The 19409-nt window shown below is 48.0% G+C and overlaps 1 protein-coding gene across 2 annotated transcripts in view; it reads right to left on the bottom strand.

Annotated features, from left to right (window-relative positions):
• The window catches only part of timm21 (translocase of inner mitochondrial membrane 21), a 55311-nt gene that overhangs the window by 1428 nt on the left and 34474 nt on the right, over positions 1–19409 (bottom strand). For both annotated transcript variants that reach the window (XM_072467154.1, XM_072467155.1), the window contains exons 4-5: positions 1891–1964; positions 115–217 (exon numbers count right to left, since the gene is read on the bottom strand). In XM_072467154.1, the coding sequence (XP_072323255.1) occupies positions 115–217; positions 1891–1964 (177 nt within the window). The remainder of the gene's footprint in view (positions 1–114; positions 218–1890; positions 1965–19409) is intronic.

The following is a 19409-nucleotide window of genomic DNA, read 5'->3' as shown; positions in this document are numbered from 1 at the left end:
TTTAAAAAAAATTTGATCGTCTTATGGAGGTTGGGAGTGGGGAAAAGAGAAACCATTCACATAAACTAAAACCAGGCAGACCTACGGAACAATAGAGCAAACAAAATTATTAACCTCTTTTGCATCCAAGTGCACTATTCCCTTTATGGGCTCCGAGCCCTCAATATAAAATTTGAGTTGAATATGCTTCACACCATCCTTCATGTATTCCACATGGCTGGAAGACAGAAAATCAATATTACATCTCACCAGGAGGAAAGAAGAAAAACAAATGTGCATTTAGATAGTATTTTATATCATAGAATCCCTACAGTGCAGAAGGAGGCCATTCGGCCCATCATGTCTGCAGTGACCCTCTGATAGAGCACCCCACCCAAGCCCATGCCCCAGTCCTGTCCCCATAACACAACCTATCCTTTTGGACGCAAAGGGACAAGTTAGAATGGCCAATCCACCTAACTGGCACATCTTTGGACTGTGGGAAGAAACCGAAGCACCTGGAGGAAACCTGCGTAGACACGGGGAGAATGTGCAAACTCCACACAGTCACCCAAGACAGAGATTGAACTCGGGTCCCTGGCGCTGTGAGGCAGCAGTGCTAACCACTGTGCCGCTCATTGTCAAAACATAATTTATAAATATATCCTCAGGATGTTTCAAAATGTTTTACGGCCAATGAAATACATTTGAATGTAGCCACTGTTGTTTTGGAGCAATCAAATGAGCTTATTTGCATGTAGCAAGATGCCATTAAAAGCAGTGAGATGAATGACTAGTCTTTTTTCGTGGTGTTGGTAAGGAGGGATAAACGTTAGCTATATCAGGAGGACGCCCTTACAAAATGTCCAATGCTGTTTCACAATGCTCCAATGATGTACTTTTTAAAAAATATATTAAAAGATGCTCACATAAATAAAAATTGACAAAACCACTGCAAAATGCTATTTTCTCTCAAATTAAGACCGTTGATATTCCTTACATCAAACAATGTTGTAGAGTCAAGAGAGCTTGTGACCCATTCAACAACAACTTGCTGTTATATTGCACATATAACAGTAAAATCTTCCAACGTGATCCCAAGAGAACAGTCCCTTTCATATTCTATAATTTTAACCAAGTCATAATGTGAGTAGTTTTGATTCTATTCAAGTCTTTGGTGAAAAATGAACTAGAAATTCTGTATTTAAGGGGTGGCACGGTGGCACAGTGGCTAGCTCTGCTGCCTCATGGTGCCATAATTTGACTGCAAATATTTTGTGGGTCTGTGCTAGTAAGGAGATATTATGGAAGATGCCCAAAAGCTTGGTCAAAAAGGAGGAGGTTTTAAGGAGCCTCTTAAAGACAGACAGAAAGGTAGAGAAATGGAAAGGGTTAGAGGGGGAAGTTCTGGGGGCCCTGGTCCACACAGCTGAAGGCATGACGACCAACGGAAATTTGTGACTCAAGCCATAAGAATAGGAAGAAAATTCAGAGGGTCATAGATTGTATTTACAAAGTTTCAACAATGATACTAAACCTGTAGACAGCATGGGTTAATTTTAACTTGTGACGATGCAAGCTGGGCAACATCACATTCGTGTCCTGATTTCTCTGTTAGTTCAGAGGGATATAGAATGGTTGCCGATTCCTTTAAGGCACCCCTTGATAGTCACCTGTTTCATGATTTGGTCATCTGGTCTAACAAGATCTTACATGGCTCACGGTCAAATTTTATTTGCCAATTTCCTGTAAAATACTTTGGAACATTTTACTTTGTTAAAGGTGCTCTACAAATTCAAGTTGTTGTTGGGATGAAGGTGAAAAAAATTACCATCTTTAGTGACACACCTTAATGTATTAGAACTACTTTAGGCACAGAACAATCTTACTACATGGGCTCTTTAAATTTACCTGACATGTCGTCTTCTACCACGTCTAGATGTCTCGCCATAGCCTTTTATAGGTTCTCCCAGTGCTCCAATTATCTGTGAACACAAGCTGATTTTAAATCTAGACATGCAAATTGTATCCATACCCTTGTAAAGTCTCTTCCATTTTCAGTGCAAAAATAAAATGTGCATTGTACCCTGATTTTCATATATTAATGTATCCCTTAGTAGGAGAGGAACTAAACAGGCAAAACACAGCAACATGGATTGTATGGGAACTTATTTCCATCCGAATTGTTTAATTTACTTACTGATACATGTACATCATATAGGCAGAGGAGACACACACACTAAGCAGGCACATAAAATAATTACAGGTACATTGGTAATGTATGAGGCAGAACAGAGAAACAAACGCCAGGTCCTCGACCATCAACACAGCTTGTCTTCATTTTAAGCAAATATTAGTTCTTCAGCAATCGTGAGCTCGCAAATCCAAACAGGTTTACAGCATATCTGTATGTGACTGGCCATGCAAGCTTGAAGAGCTCTGTACCCTTTGGTACAAGAGTGAATTTACAAAACAGCGAAGTTTTAGTTCGCTTCTGAAATTAGAAAATTGCAGCAGAGATCGCGAATCCCGTATGGTCTGTTGCCACCCGGGTGCAAGGGTTTGGGACAAACATCTGGAAAGGGAGGGTGAACAACCAGACGCTGTAGTTGATGTGGGAACCAACAACATAGGGAGGGACAGAGTCAAGGTCTTGCAGGACCAGTTTCAGGAGTTAGGAAGTAGGTTGAAATGTAGGACCTCCAGGGCAGTAATCACAGAAATACCATCTATGCCACAAGCTTCACCATTTAGGTAAAGGCAGATCAGGGAGGTAAATGCGTGGCTTGAGGGATAGTGTAGAAGGGAGGGATTTAGAGTTATGGGTAATTGGGAAAGGAAAAAGCTGTTTAGAAGAGATGGGCTTCATTAGAGCCGTAATGGAATCAACCTCCTGGCTGAGAGAGTAAATAATGTAGTTGGGTTGGATTTAAACTTGTAAAGTGGGGGGGGGGGGGGATGGGTTGATTAATGGGCCTAGCTTTAGAAGCACCAGTGAGTGCAAAAGAGAGAAGGTTGGGGGAATAGGGAACAGGAAGTGAGGGAAGACTTGAGTGTTGACAGTGAACAAAGAAATGGTCGCCTCCCAAAAGACAAGAGATAAAGTCAGGGTTAAATTGTATGTACGTAAATGCACGGAGTATAGTGAACAAAATTGAGGAACTGGAAGCAGAAATTTCTCCAGGGGCATATGATATAGTAGCATTGACTGAAACGTGGCTCAAGCATGAACAGGACTGGATACTTAACATCCTGGGTTCTAACAGGATTAGGCAGGGTAGGTTCAGAAAGAATGTTCCCGATATGGTGGGGGTGTCCAGAACTAAGGCCATAGTTTGAGGATAAGTGGTAAACCCTTTAGGACTGAGGTGAGGAGAAATGTCTTCAACCAGAGAATGGTGAATCTGTGGAATTCACTACCACAGAAAGGAGTTGAGGCCAAAACTTTGTGTAATTTCAAGAAGGAATTAGATATAGCTCTTGGGGCTAACAGGATCGAGGGATATGGGGAGGAAGGCACGATCAGGGTATTGAATTTGGATGATCCGCCATGATTATAATGGATGACTGAGCAGACTCAAAAGGCCTCTTCCTGCTTCTATTTTCTATGTTTCTATAAAGTTTTTAGTAGAAACAGGGTGGGTAAAAAGGAGGTGCATCAGTCTAGGTCAGAGAGAGTATCATGGCCCTTGAACGAGATGTGATTACTGATTTAGAATCTATATGGCTGGAGGTCAGAAACAGGACAGGAGCAATGACCTCGTTTGATATTTACTGTAGACCTCCAAATAGTGATGGGAGGGGAGGTGGGTGGGGGTGGAAGAAAGCATTTGTAGGCAGATTATGGAAACCTGCAGGGCAAGGAGCTTTGTGATAGTTGGGGATTTCAATTACCCTAAGGTAGACTGGGAAAAGGGTAGAGTGTAGGGCACGGAAGGGGAGAAATTCCTGCAGTGTGTGCAGGAGAACTTTCGGGAACAGTAGATTTCATGTCCTACCAGGGAGCAAGCTGTGCTGGATCTGGTCCTGGGAAACGAAGCAGGGCAGATGGGGAATGTCAGAGTGGGGGAACTGTTGGGAAGTATCGATCATAATATAATACGATTCGATATTGAGTTGGAAAATGTTGTAAGGGCCACGAAGAATCCAGCACGAGTTTTAAGGATACAAAATAATAACGTTTATTCACTATAACAATATATACATAACAGTAGCAGTAACCTCCCTTGCTACCTTCTCCTTCCTGCTGGTTCCTGAACTGGCCAGCTTATTTATACTAGGGGTTTCTCCGCCCCCCTCATTGGGGAAGTTCATACTCCCATAGGATTGTGGGATAGTCATTAATCCCCAGCCAATCGTAAGTAGGCAGATTATAACATCCCTCCCCCCCAAAGTCCAAGGAATCCACCGAAGACCCTGGCGAAGGAAGGCGTCAAACTCGTTTGGCCGCAGGCCGGACGCCATTTGCACGCGGCGCTGGATCAGGCGGCGTGTAACGAGACGGAGGCCTGCGCTTCCGTGATGAACGGCGCGGTTGTACATCCACGGCCTGTGGACCCGAGAATTCCCCCTCTGATGCATCCGGTGTCTCCATCTCGGAGTCAGAGTCTGCTGCCTCAGTCATGTCAGCGTCTCTATCTCCATTTGGTCCTGTAACGACCTGCGCAGGCTTCGAGTGAGGCACCAGTGGAAGATTTTGAGGACTACCTTCCCTTGTCTCTGGTCTTTGCGGCTGTTGAAATGAGCTCCGGGGGCGGGGAATCTTTTGAGGGGATGATCTTCTGGACCGGACGTGGTCTACATGTTTTTGCTGGAGACGACCCTGGGCTTGCACTTGGTAAGATATAGGGCCCGTTTGGCGAAAGGTTACACCAGGAACCCATTGGGCACCACCAGCAAAATTCCGTACGAATACTGGGTCACCGGGCGCAAACTGCCGAATCGGACGATGCCGAGACAATCCCTGTCCCTGCCGTTCTTGTGTGCGGCGTACTTTTGCGCCAATGTCCGGGAAGTCCATACTAAGGCGGGTGCGAAGTCTTCGGCCCATTAGGAGTTCTGCGGGAGCTACCCCAGTCACTGCATGGGGGGTGGTCCTGTACGTAAACAAAAAGCGAGCCAGTCTCGTGTCCATTGATCAGGAAGACTGCTTCTTCAGGCCTCTTTTGAATGTTTGCACTGCACGCTCTGCCAACCCATTTGAAGCCGGGTGGTAAGAGGCAGTGCGGATATGGCGGATGCCGTTCATCTTTGTAAACCTAGCAAACTCCTCACTCGTGAATGGAGTGCCATTATCCGTGACCAGCACCTCGGGGAGGCCATGCGTACTAAATGATAAACGCATCTTTTCAATTGTTGCGCAGGACGTTGTCCCCTGCATCTTATGCACCTCCAGCCATTTGGACTGGGCGTCAATTAGTAGAAGGAACATGGATCCCTGAAAAGGGCCTGCAAATCTGCATGTAAGCGTGCCCAAGGCCGCCCTGGCCATTCCCAGTGATGTAGGGGCGCGGCCGGCGGAAGCTTCTGATGCCCCTGGCAAATGGAGCAGTTTTGGGCCACCTTCTCAATGTCGGTGTCGAGGCCTGGCCACCAGACATAACTCCGGGCCAACATTTTCAGCTTGGTCACGCCCGGATGCCCATTGTGCAAGTCTGATAATATCAGCTCCTGGCCTTTTTCCGGGACAATTACACGCGTCCCCCACAAGAGGATGCCGTCTTCCACGCTGAATTCTGACAGCTTGGAGGAAAATGCCCGCAACTCGCCTGGGAGCTGTCTATGCTGCCCACCATACAGGACTATGTGCCGAACCTTTGACAAGACTGGCTCCGTCTGGGTCCACTCACGGATCTGTGATGCCGTGACAGGCAAGGTGTCCATAAAATTTAGGGTTGCAACCACCTCACCGGTCGTGGGGGTCGACATGGGGCCGGTCGATAAAGGCAATCGGCTCAGTGCGTCGGCATTTGCTATCTGCGTAACTGGTTTGTGCTCCAGAGAATACTCATATGCAGCAAGCAACAAAGTCCAGCGCTGGATCCGTGCAGAAGCAATGGGCGGTATTGGCTTATCCTCTCTGAAAAGTCCCAGCAGGGGCTTATGATCAGTCACGATAGTGAAATGGCGGCCGTACACATACTGGTGGAAGCGTTTCACCGCGAAAACCACTGCCAGGCCCTCCTTCTCGATCTGCGCGTACTTTTTCTCCGCTGCAGTCAATGTGCGGGAGGCGAAAGCTATCGGTCGCTCGGCCCCGTTCTCCATCTTGTGGGACAGGACAGCCCCAATACCATATGGGGATGCATCACATGTGACGAGCAAAGGCTTTCCCGGATCATAGTGGGTTAGTAACCTAGACGACGACAATTGTTGCTTTACCCGCCGGAAAGCGGTTTCTTGCGGCTGACCCCAAACCCAGGTGTGATTTTTCTTTAGCAGCAGGTGCAAGGGGGCCAGCGTAGTTGCCAGATTGGGGAGGAACTTCCCGTAATAGTTTACGAGACCGAGAAAAGAACGAAGATGCGAAGTGTCAGTCGGGGTGGGGGCATGTTGAATTGCACGCACCTTCTCTGCGACGGGGTGCAGACCCTCGCGGTCCACCCGATAACCTAGGTAGACTACTTCTTTTGCCTGAAATACGCACTGTGTGTTACGTAAATGGACTCCAGCCTCTGAAAGGCGTCTAAGGACAGCCTCCAGATTTTCCAAATGCTCTTGCTCCGACGTCCCTGTAATCAACACGTCATCTAGGTAGACAGCCACACGTGGTAAACCTCTCAAAATGCCCTCCATAACACGTTGAAAAATTGCGCAGGCAGAGGATACTCCAAAGGGCAACCGTGTATATTCATACAGGCCCCGGTGTGTGTTAATTGTTACATATGGTCGGGAGGCAGGGTCCAGCTCCAACTGCAGGTAGGCGTGACTCATATCTAATTTTGTGAATGAGAGTCCACCTGCAAGTTTCGCGTAGAGATCCTCTATGCGAGGCATTGGGTATCGGTCGAGTCGGGAAACTGTATTCACTGTAAGTTTATAGTCGCCACACAAGCGAACTGTGGCATCTGGCTTCATTACTGGTACAATTGGTGCTGCCCAGTCAGCAAAACGGACGGGCCTGATAATACCCAAACTCTCCAAACGAGTGAGCTCCCCTTCTACCTTCTCGCGCAAAGCGTAAGGCACTGGGCGCGCCCGGAAATAGTGCGTCGTGGCTCCTGGTTCAACTTGGATACGGGCTACGGCCCCTTTTATTTTCCCTAAACCAGGCTGGAATACCTCTGGGTATCGTCCTAGCACCTCAGTCAACCCTCCAGAAACTGTTTGGAGGATGTGCTGCCATTGCAACCGCAAATGGCGCAACCAGTCCCGACCCAACAGGCTGGGCCCATGGCCACGCACTACGATAAGTGGGAAACGCCCCTCCTGGCGTCCATAGACAACAGGGGTCATTGTAGTTCCTGCAATGTCCAGTGGTTCCCCCGTGTAGGTGGCCAACCTGGCCTGTGAGTCAGTTAATGGAAGGGTCTGTATACGCTGCTTGATGCGGTCGAATGTCCTCTGGGTGATCACGGAGACCGCTGCGCCAGTATCCAACTCCATCTCAAGTGGGTGGCCATTGACCCGTACTGTCACCTTAATGGAGGCCACACGGGGAGCTGCCACACAATGCAGCTGCAGGCAGTCGTCCTCCGTCTCCACGTCCTCAGGAGTAGTCGCCGCAGGTTCATCCACATGGAAGGTACGGCCTCTGGGCTGGTCCCAGTTACGGCCCCTGGGCTGGTCCCAGTTTCGGTCAGAACGACGGCGCCTCTGGCGTCCCCAGGGCCGCCATCCGCGACGGGGTCGGCGCCTACAAATCTGACACGGACATGGCTCCTCATCCATTGGCTCTGGAGAAGGCTCCCTTCAGGGAGGAATGTCCGATGGCCACTGGCGTCGGTCCGGACGTTGCCTCGCCCAAGGTACCGCAGGAGTGCGGGGGGACGTTTTCGGACGGAAAGGGTTGCGCCCCAAGGCATGCACTTCCATTCCCTGTAGCTCCTGTACTCCTCGCTCTGTGCTCTCTCGGGACAAGACTATTTGTATTGCCTGTTGAAAAGCCAATGTTGGCTCCGCTAACAACTTTCTCTGGGTGGCTGCATTGTTAATACCGCAAACCAAACGGTCGCGTAACATTTCTGACAAGGTCTCACCATAGTCACAGTATTCCGCAATCCCGCGTAGCCTGGATAAAAAAAAAAAAAAAATCGGCAAGGGATTCTCCAGGGGTCCTCTCAGCGGTATTAAACCGGTAACGCTGGACTATCGTGGACGGGGTTGGGTTAAAGTGTTGCCCCACTATATTCACAAGTTCGTCAAACGTTTTGGTGTCCGGCGCAGCTGGGTACGTAAGGCTCCTAATCACCCCAAACGTATGCGGCCCGCAGGCGGTGAGCAATATGACCACCTGGCGCTCGTTTTCAGTGATATTGTTTGCCCGGAAATAGTAACGCATCCGTTGTGTGTACTGGTTCCAGCTTTCCAGCGCAGCATCAAAAACATCCAAACGTCCGTACAGAGGCATGGTATAATAGAAAACAACTTCCAACCTGTATCCAACAAAAATCCAGGGAGGTGGCTTCAGCAGTGTAGACAGCTATTCACTTTTACCTTCGTCACCAGTTTTGTAAGGGCCACGAAGAATCCAGCATGAGTTTTAAGGTTACAAAATAATAACGTTTATTCACTATAACAATATATACATAACAGTAGCAGTAACCTCCCTTGCTACCTTCTCCTTCCTGCTGGTTCCTGAACTGGCCAGCTTATTTATACTAGGAGTTTCTCCGCCCCCCTCATTGGGGAAGTTCATACTCCCATAGGATTGTGGGATAGTCATTAGTCCCCAGCCAATCATAAGTAGGCAGGTTATAACAGAAAAGGATAAACGTCAGTCATGGATTAAGATCTCAAATTGGAAAAGGGCAAATTTTAGGGGTCTAAAAGTTGAACTGGAGCAGGTTGATTGGCAAAGCATTTTGCTGGGTAAAACAGTGGATGAAAAATTGGAGGCTTTCAAAGGAGAAATGAATAGGGTACAATCACCCATGTGAAATAAATATGCAGTATTCAAAGCTAGAGTACCCTGGATGACTAAAGGTATTGATGATAAAATAAAGAAGAAAAAATATATCCTAAATTGCTGAGCGAGGTAAGAAAGCATATTGCGGAGTCGTTGGCAGAAAATTTTCAGGCCTCTCTGAACACAGTATTAGTCCCGGGGGACTGGAGGATTCCAAATGTGACGCCGTTGTTTAAGAAAGGGGCAAAGGATAACCCAGGAAACTACAGACCTGTCAGCTTGACATCAATAGTGGGAAAACCGATGGAGACCATATTATGGGATGAGATAAATATACACTTGAGAAAAATAAGTTAATACTAGACAATCAACATGGCTTTCACATGCCTGACAAATTTAATTGAGTTCTTTGACGAGGTGACACAGGCAGTGGATGAAGGTAGTGCCATGGATATAGTATATTTGGACTTTCAGAAAGCATTTGATAATAATAATAATAATAGCATATTGTCACAAGTAGGCTTCAATGAAGTTACTGTGAAAAGCCCCCAGTCGCCATATTCCGGTATTTGTTCAGGGAGGCCGGTACGGGAATTGAATCCGCACTGCTGACCTTGTTCTGCATTACAAGCCAGTTGTTTAGCCCACTGTGCTAAACCCGTCCCTATACGGTGCCACATAGCAGGTTGGTTGGCAAATTAAAAATGTTTGGGGTTGATGGGTCCTTGGCAGCATGGTTTAGAAGTTAAGAGATAGGGCGGCACAGTAGCACAGTGGTTAGCACTGCTGCTTCACAGCACCCGGGTCTGATTCCTGGCTTGGGTCACTGTCTACGCGGTGTCTGCAAGTTCTCCCGTGTCTGCGTGGGTTTCCTCCAGGTGCTCCAGTTTCCTCCCACACTCCAAAGATGTGCAGGTTAAGTGGATTGGCCACGCTAAATTGCTTCGTAGTGTCCAAATGTTAGGTGGGGTTGCTGGATTACGGGGATAGGGTGGAAGTGTGGGCTTAGGTAGGGGTCTCTTTCAGGGGCCAGTGTAGGCTCGATGAGCCGAATGGCCCCCTTCTGCGCTGTAAATTCTATGATCTATGATATAAATAGAAGGTAAGTATAGATGGCCATTTCTCAGACTGGAGACGTGTTGAAAGTGGTGTTCCCCGGGGTTGGGACCCTTACTTTTTCTGATTTATATAAATGCGTTAGAAGTGGTGGTGAGGGTAAAATCACTAAATTTGTAGATGCCACTAAGCTAGGGAGAACAGGAAATTGTGAGGATGACGCTGAGCGACTTCAAAGGGACATTGACAAGGGTTGGCCAAATAGGCAGACACCTGGCAGATGAACTTCAATGCAGAGATGTAAGGTAATGCATTTTGGTAGAAGAAACATAGAGACAATATGGGCTCAATGGTACAATTTTGAGGGGTCAAGTGCATAATTCTCTGAAGGTGGCCAGGCAGGTTGAAACAGTTGTTAAGAAGGCTTACAGCATCTTTGTGTTTATAAATAGAGGCATAGAGTACAAAGTAAGGAAGTGATACTACACCACTACAAATCATTGGTCAGATCACATTTGGAGAGTGGTGTTCAGTTCTAAGCACCTTATTTAAGGAAGGATGTTAAAGCCCTGGAGAAAGCGCAGAGGAGATTTACGAGAATGATACCAGGAGTGAGGAATATTAGATACAAGGAAAGGTTGGAGAAATTGGGCTTGTTCTCCTTGGAGCAGAGAAGGCCAAGAGGTGACCCTATTGAGGTGTTCAAAAATATGAACAATTTTGACAGGGTAAAGAAGGATATTCTGTTTCCACTAGCTGGTACGTCAGTGACTGGGGGGGGGGGGGGTCACAATTTCAAAATGGTCAGCAAGAGAGCTAGGAGTGAGCCGAGAAGAAACTGCTTTACTCAAGAGAGTTGTTGGGGTTTGGAATGTGCTGCCTGGGCGAGTGGTGGAGGTGGATTCCATAGAAGATTTCAAAAGAGAGCTGGATATATATTTGTAAGTGATGAATTTGGAGGGCTACGGAGATGGGGCTGGAGAATGGGACTAGCTGGGTAGCTCTTTTGGGAGCCAGTGCCCACACGATGGGCCGAATGGCCCCCTTCAGTGCTGTAAATAACAAAACGAAACAAAGTATAAAAAACAGAATACATTCTCGGGAATTTCTCTCTCCACAAAACAGTGGTGGCATTAGCCCGGTTATTTTAGAGAAGTTAGCATCGCTGCTAAAATAGCAGAGTGGAATTTTGAACAAATAAGAACATAAGAACTAGGAACAGGAGTAGGCCATCTGGCCCCTCGAGCCTGCTCCGCCATTCAATGAGATCATGGCTGATTTTTGTGGACTCAGCTCCACTCTCCGGCCCGTACACCATATCCCCGAATCCCTTTATTCTTTAGAAAGGTATCTATCTTTTTCTTAAAAAAGTTTAAAGAAGGAGCCTCAACTGCTTCATTGGGCAAGGAATTCCAGAGATTCACAACCCTTTGGTGAAGAAGTTCCTCTTAAACTCGGTGCTAAATCTACTTCCCCTTATTTTGAGGCTATGCCCCCTAGTTCTGCTTTCCCCGACCAGTGGAAACAACCTGCCCGCATCTATCCTATCTATTCCCTTCATAATTTTATATGTTTCAATAAGATCCCCCCGCATCCTTCTAAACTCCAATGAGTACAGTCCCAGTTTATTCAACCTCTCGTCATAATCTAATCCTCTCAACTCTGGGATCAACCTAGTGAATCTTCTCTGCACTCCCTCCAGTGCCAATATGTCCTTTCTCAGGTAAGGAGACCAAAACTGAACACAATACTCCAGATGTGGCCTCACCAACACCTTATACAATTGCAGCATAACCTCCCTAGTCTTGAACTCCATCCCTCTAGCAATGAAAGACAAAACTCGATTAGCCTTCTTAATCACCTGTTGCACCTGCACACCAACTTTTTGTGACTCGTGCACCAGCACACCCAGGTCCCTCTGCACAGCAGCATGTTTTAACATCTTACCGTTTAAATAATAATCCATTCTGCAGTTATTCCTCCCAAAATGGATAGCCTCACACTTGGCAACATTGAATTCCATCTGCCAGACCCTAGCCCATTCTAAATCCTTCTGCAGACTTCCGGTATCCTCTGCACTTTTTGCTTTACCACTCATCTTAGTGTCGTCTCCAAACTTTGACACATTGCACTTGGTCCCCAACTCCAAATCGTCTATGTAAATTGTGAACAACTGCGGGCCCAACACTGATCCTTGAGGGACCCCACTAGTTACAGGTTGCCAACCAGAGAAACACCCATTTATTCCCACTCTCTGTTAGTTAACCAATCCTCTACCCATGCTACCACTTTACCCTCAATGCCATGCATCTTTAGTTTATGCAGCAACCTTTTGTGTGGCACCTTGTCAAAAGCTTTCTGGAAATCCAGATATACCACATCCATTGGCTCCCCGTTATCTACTGCACTGGTAACGCCCTCAAAAAATTCTACCAAATTAGTCAGACACGACCTACCCTTTGTGAACCCATGCTGCGTCTGCCCAGTGGGACAATTTCCCTCCAGGTGCCCCGCTATTTCCTCCTTAACGATAGATTCCAGCATTTTCCCTACAACCGAAGCTAAGCTTACCGGCCTATAATTACCCGCTTTCTGCCGACCTCCTTTTTTAAACAGTAGTGTCACGTTTGCTACTTTGCAATCCTCTGGGACCACCCCAGAGTCTAGTGAATTTTGATAAATTATCACTTGTGCATTTACAATTTCCCTAGCCATCTCTTTTAACACTCTGGGATGCATCCCATCAGGGCCAGGAGACTTGTCTACCTTTAGCCCCATTAGCTTGCCCAATACTGCCTCCTTAGTGATTACAATCATCTCAACGTCCTCACCTATCATATCTTTATTTCCATCAGTCACTGGCATGTTATTTGTGTCTTCCACTGTGAAGACTGACCCAAAAAACTTGTTCAGCTCCTCAGCCACTTCCCCGTCTCCTATTGTTAAATCTCCCTTCTCATCTTCCAAAGGACCAATATTTACCTTAGCCACTCTTTTTTGTCTTATATATTTGTAGAAGCTTTTACTATCTGCTTTTATGTTCTGAACAAGTTTACTTTCATAATCTACCTTACTCTTCTTTATAGCTTTTTTAGTAGCTTTCTGTTGTCCCCTAAAGACTTCCCAGTCCTCTAGTCTCCCACTAATTTTTGCCACTTTGTATGTGTTTTCCTTCAATTTGATACTCTCCCTCACCCCCTTAGATATCCACGGTCGATTTTTCCCCTTTCTACCGTCTTTCTTTTTTGTCGGTATGAACTTTTCCTGAACACTGTGAAAGATCGCTCGGAAGGTTCTCCACTGTTCCTCAACTGCTTCACCAGGAAGGGAAGGGTAAAGCTATGGACAGTATAATGGTTAATGGAGAGCAAGGCAGCAGGTTACGTGACAGGTTTGTAATCCAGTACTACAGGGGATAACTTCAGGGCTCTCACCATATAAACATAGGAATTAGGAGCAGAAGTAGGCAATTCAGCCCTTCAAGCCTGCTCCGCATGTGCTGTATGCTTGGGGTGGAAAATGTCTGACATATAGTGGCACAAGTTTTCTTTATTAAAAAATAAGACGAGGTATTACTTTAATTAAAAGTGATCTGGTGGTTATGATATTGGGCTAAAAAACTCAGATCGAAAATTCAAAACCCATGGGAAGATGTGATATTGTATTCAATAAAGCTATTTTAATTAGTTTGGTTTGGTTCATTCTATTCCATTGGGAGACTGGTTGATTATTAAACATGTGACACTTTTTATTCTCTTTCACTCTTTCTTCCCCCTCCCCCTTATTGAAGTCATGCAGAAAATGTACCAGAATCAGAAATGTGATGCACTTAACGTGTTAAGGATGCAGTGAGAAGGAAGAACAAGTACCATCTTGCATTTAGAGCTCAGAGCCAATGAGTTGAGTAAAGGATTAACAGATCAGGATAAGTAAAAAAGATGGGGCAAGTGTAAAATCTGACGGTTACAATAAAGAAGAATTGGCACAAGTACAGTTTAAACATTTATTTGGCTACAAATGAACATTGAAAAACCTGTACAACTGTTGCACTTGATTCCTTTTTTGAGTGCTATTGAACTGATGGTGTACAATTTTTGAAAATTATTTCAGCTGGAAGATAGCCATAAAACCATAGAATCCCGACAGTGCAGAAGGAGGCCTTTCGGCCCATCAAGTCTGTATCGACCCTCTGAAAGAGCACGCCACCTAGGCTCACTGTCCCGCCCTATCCCCGTAACCCACCTAGCCTGCACATCTTTGGACCGTGGGAGTAAACCGGAGAACCTGGAGGAAACCCACGGAGACACGAGGACAATGTACAAACTTCACAGTCATCCACGGCCAGAATCGAAACCGGGTCCCTGGCACTGTGAAGCAGTAGTGCTAACCACTACGCCGCCCCCATTTCTGCTAAATTGAAACAGATTATAAACTGTTTCGTGTACTAGCAATTTTGCTTATAGCAAGACAGTTCCTATAGAACAGGTTAAACGGAAATTTAAAAATAGTTATTGCTGCCGTTAAAATCAAGTCTGGCCCAGTTCTAAACCTCGTGAAACTACTTTAAAAGTATATTTTATAGCGGCAAAATGGATATTTAATAATCAAACAACCATCAATCACCAGTTTGGACAGGCAAGGGTGCTATTTACAGGGAAAATACAAGCTCACTTACAATTCCATCTGTTTTATTTTGCCCTTCCCAATAGAGCCAGCTGAAAGCAGATGAAACGCATTAAAAGTTGGAACCCAGTCAACACCAGAATGGAGACTCGTAGTGAAAGAGGAAAGTTAAAACCTTAAAATCGAGTTTTGTGAGGTTTGTATTAGAGCAATAGTCCAAAGGTTACAGTATTTTAACCAGAATTTTGGAAAATTCTGAAATAGAAGAGGAACAGAAGAGAATAGGTTGACTATTCCACCATCATTAAAGTATTCTCCTGAGACTGACCTTTCCTAGGTTAGAGAAATTATCTCAAAAAACAGCACGTTACATTCGTGACAAATTATTTCGGTGTCATTATTCATGATGGGGCAAGGGTAAAATTGGTCTTGAACTGTGAAACTGGCTTTGAGTAGAGGTACAGGCGAATCAGTAAGGAAATAAATTATATAGTGTTTATCCACCTCAGGTCCTCCGAAAGCTCTTTCTAAACAAAGTACTTTTGAAATGCAGTCATTATTCCCATGCAAAATATTTGTTTCACACATTTTGATTTTCTTTATGTAAAAAGAAAATCAGGCAGCGTGTTAATCAGGTTGCGGATTTGTTATCATCCGTATTGAGCTACTGCCCAAGACCAATTTTATTCCCTGGTGTCCTGCATTAAGCCTTATCCCGACATCTTGGCTTCTGTGGAATTACCACGGATTCTGGTGGCAAAAGGCTAACAAGATCTGCTCAAATATGTGGTAATGGGTATTTGATATGGATTGTTCCATGCAAAATACTTGGCATCGTCTGTATGTTTTCTTTCAATGCATAATTCATTTCTCCATTTGGCAGGGACACTGCTAAGTGAGAAAAAGCATGATAAATTAGAGCTCTGCGATACACCATGATGAGCAAGGGCCCTGTGGGGTTGGGGGGGTTGTCATTTACTCCATCTGATAGACTTGGCATTTTACTTAGTTTAAACCCTGATGCTGCAACCATCTGTTCAGAAATTTTTCATTTAAGAGAGTTAGAAATCAAACAAAAAATACGAGCTTAAAGGTTTTCAAAGTAAAGATTAAAAATAAGTAAATTGCTGCAGATGCTGGAACTCTGAAACAAAACAGGAAATGCTGGAATTACAGCCGGTCAGTATACATCTATCACAAGCGAATGTTTACCCCTGGAGCTAGATGAGGCCCACAGAGTCCTGGCGATGAGGCCCAAGTCTAACGAGCCGCTGCGGGCGGCATTGGTGCGGTTCCACCGCTTGGTGGACAGGGAGTGTGTCCTAAGATGAGCAAAAAAGGAGTGGAGCAGCAGGTGGGAGAATGCAGAGGTCCGTATATACCAGGACTGGAGCGCGGAGGTGGCCAAGAAGAGGGCCAGGTACAATCGGGCTAAGGCAGTTCTGCATCAGAAGGGGGTGAAATTCGGGTTGCTGCAGCCGGCGCGACTGTGGGCCACGTTTAAGGTCCGGCAGCATTACTTTGAGACGCCGGAGGAGGCGTGGACCTTTATTCAGGCCGAAAAGTTGGACACGGACTGAGGGTCGGTTGTGAGGGGAGGTTGCGGGGGGCTACTGTGTTTACTGTGCTTTGGGGGATGTTCTGTTCTATTCTGTATTGTTTCCTTGGGTGCTGGGTGAGGTAGGGTGAAATGGTTCGAAGTGGGGGTTTTGAGAGAGTGTGGGCGTCGGTGGTTGGAAGGAAGGGGCCCCGTCGGGGGGAGGGGAGACCCGAGGTGGGGGAGCTGGGATTAGGCCGCAAAAGGGAGCTGTGCCAGAGAGGGCGGGGCCGGTTTGATGGAAAGCGCGGGCTTTTTCCCGTGCTAGGGAAGGGGGTGGGGCCAGGGGGGGGGGGGCGAGGGCGGTGTTGGACAGGAGCGCCCGCTGATGGGCAGGAGTGGGCGGGGGGGGGGGGGGGGGGAGAGACTACCACACTGGGGGGTCGGTGGAGTGGCGGGGTCAGCTGACTTACAGGAATGCTTTGGGGGGAGCAACGCAGCTAGGGGGGGGGAAGGGGGGAACCTAGCTAGGGGGGTGGGGGTGGGGGGGGAAACTGTGTTGCTGCTGCACTGGCCAAAGGGGAGCTGGAGTTCGGTGAGAGAGTCGGGGTGCGGGTCTGCCGCTGGGGGGAATGGAGAGTGCGGGCATGTGGCTGGCCTAGAAAAGGGGATGGCTAATCAGCAGGGGGGGGGGGGGGGGGGAGCCCCCTGATCCGTCTGATAACTTGGAATGTGAGAGACCTGAACAGGCCGGTCAAGAGGGCCCGTGTGTTCGCGCACCTGAAGGGACTGAAGGCAGATGTGGTTATGCTCCAGGAGGCGCATTTAAGGGTGGCAGATCAGGTTAGGCTGAGAAAGGGGTGGGTAGGGCAGGTTTTCCACTCGGGGCTGGACGCAAAGAATCGAGGGGTGGCGATTTTGGTGAGGAAACGGGTGTCGTTTGAGGCGCTGAACATCGTGGCAGACAATGGAGGAAGGTGAGTGGTAAGCTGCAGGGGGTGTGTGGGGTATTAGTGGATGTATATGCTCGGAATTGCGACGATGCCGGATTCATGTGGCACATGTTGGGCCGGATTCTGGACCTGGATTAAGGGTGCTTGATAATGGGGGGGGGGGGGGGGGGACTTCAACACGGTACTGGATCCAGCATTGGACCGCTCCAGGTCCAGGACAGGTAAGAGGCAGGCGGCGGCCAAGGTGCTGAGGGGGTTTATGGACCTGGTAGGAGGAGTGGACCCATGGAGGTTTGTCAGGCCGGGGGCCAGGGAATTTTCTTTTTCTTCCCACGTCCATAAAGCCTACTCCCGGATAGACTTCTTCGTTATGAGCAGGGCACTAATCCTGAGGGTGGAGGACATGGAGTATTTGGCTATAGCTATCTCAGACCATGCCCCACATTGGGTGGAGCTCGAGCTAGGGGAGGAGAGGGACCAGCGCCCGCTGTGGCACCTGGATGTGGGCTTGCTGACGGATGGGGTGGTGAGCGGGCGGATCCGGGGGTGCATTGAAAGCTATCTAGAGGCCAACGATAATGGGGAGGTGCAGGTGGAGGTTGTCTGGGAGGCTAATCTCCCCTAGGGCCCACAAGGAGAAGGAGAGGAGAGGGAGAGATTGGTGGGGGAGATTTTAAGGGTGGATTGGAGGTATGCAGAGGACCCCGAGGAGGGACTACTCAAGGAGCGACGAAGCCTCCAGGCCGAGTTCCCCCCTGACGATGGCCTGGGCGCTGATCTCACTGATCTTAAAGCGGGACAAGGACCCATTAATGTGTGGGTCGTATAGGCCAATCTCTCTCCTCAATGTGGACGCGAAGCTGTTAGCGAAGGTGTTGGTTACCAGAATTGAGGACTGTGTCCCGGGGGGTGATTCACGAGGACCAGACGGGTTTTGTTAAGGGAAGGCAGCTGAACATCAATGTGCGGAGGCTCCTTAACGTAATCATGATGCCTGCAGTGGAGGGGGAAGAGGAGATAGTGGTGGTGGTGGACGCAGAGAAGGCCTTCGATAGGGTGGAGTGGGGGGTACCGTTGGGAAGTGTTGAGGAGGTTTGGGTTCGGGGAGGGATTCATTAGTTGGGTTAGGCTACTTTACGATGCCCCGGTGGCGAGTGTGGCCACGAATCGGAGGAGGTCGGAATACTTTCGGCTGTACTGGGGGACAAGGCAGGGGTGCCCCCTATCCCCCTTGCTATTTTCATTGGCAATTGAGCCTTTGGCTATGACTCTAAGGGAGTCCAGGAACTGGAGGGGGCTGGTCCGGCAGGGGGGGGGGGGGGGGGGGGGGGGGGGGGGAGGAACGACGACCGGGTATCGTTGTATGCCGATTACCTGTTACTGTATGTGGCGGACCCAGTGGGGGGGATGCCATAGGTGATGCGGATCCTCAGTGAGTTTGGGGACTTTTCCGGGTATAAGTTCAATGTGGGGAAAAGTGAGTTCTTTGTGATACACCCAGGGGACGAGGGAAGGGGGATAGACAAGGAAAAGGTGGGATATGCTGCCACTCTCCCTGGCGTGTAGGGTACAGTCGGTGAAGATGACGGTGCTCCCGAGGTTCCTTTTTATATTCCAGTGCCTCACCATCCTGATCTCTAAGGCCTATTTTAAGTGGGTCAGTAGGAGCATCATGGGATTCGTGTGGGCGAAAAAGACCCTGAGGGTGAGAAGGGTGTTTCTGGAGCGGAGTAGGGACAGAGGAGGGTTAGCGTTACCTAATCTGTGTGGGTATTACTGGGCTGCCAATGTGGCGATGATACGCAAGTGGATAATGGAGGGGGAGGGGGCGGCGTGGAAGAGGCTGGAGATGGCGTCCTGTGTGGGCACGAGTCTGGGAGCGCTGGTGACAGCACCGCTGCCACTCCCGCCGACCAGGTACACCATGTGTCCAGTGGTGGCGGCGACTTTGAAAATTTGGGGGCAGTGGAGACGCCACAGGGGTGAGGTAGAGGCTTCGGTTTGGTCCCCGATCTGGGAGAACCACCGGTTCGTCCCAGGGAGATTGGATGGAGGGTTCCTGAGCTGGCACAGGGCGGGAATTAGAAGGATGGGGGACCTGTTTTTAAGATGGGACGTTTGCGAGCCTTCGGGCGCTGGAGGAAAAATTCGGGCTTCCCCCCGGAAATGCCTTCAGGTACATGCAGGTAAGGGC

The sequence above is a fragment of the Scyliorhinus torazame genome, chromosome 11 (assembly GCF_047496885.1).
Source record: "Scyliorhinus torazame isolate Kashiwa2021f chromosome 11, sScyTor2.1, whole genome shotgun sequence".
NCBI classification, from domain to species: Eukaryota; Metazoa; Chordata; class Chondrichthyes; order Carcharhiniformes; family Scyliorhinidae; genus Scyliorhinus; species Scyliorhinus torazame.
Note: the sequence above shows the minus strand (reverse complement) of the source record. Positions and strands in the feature narration are given on the sequence as shown.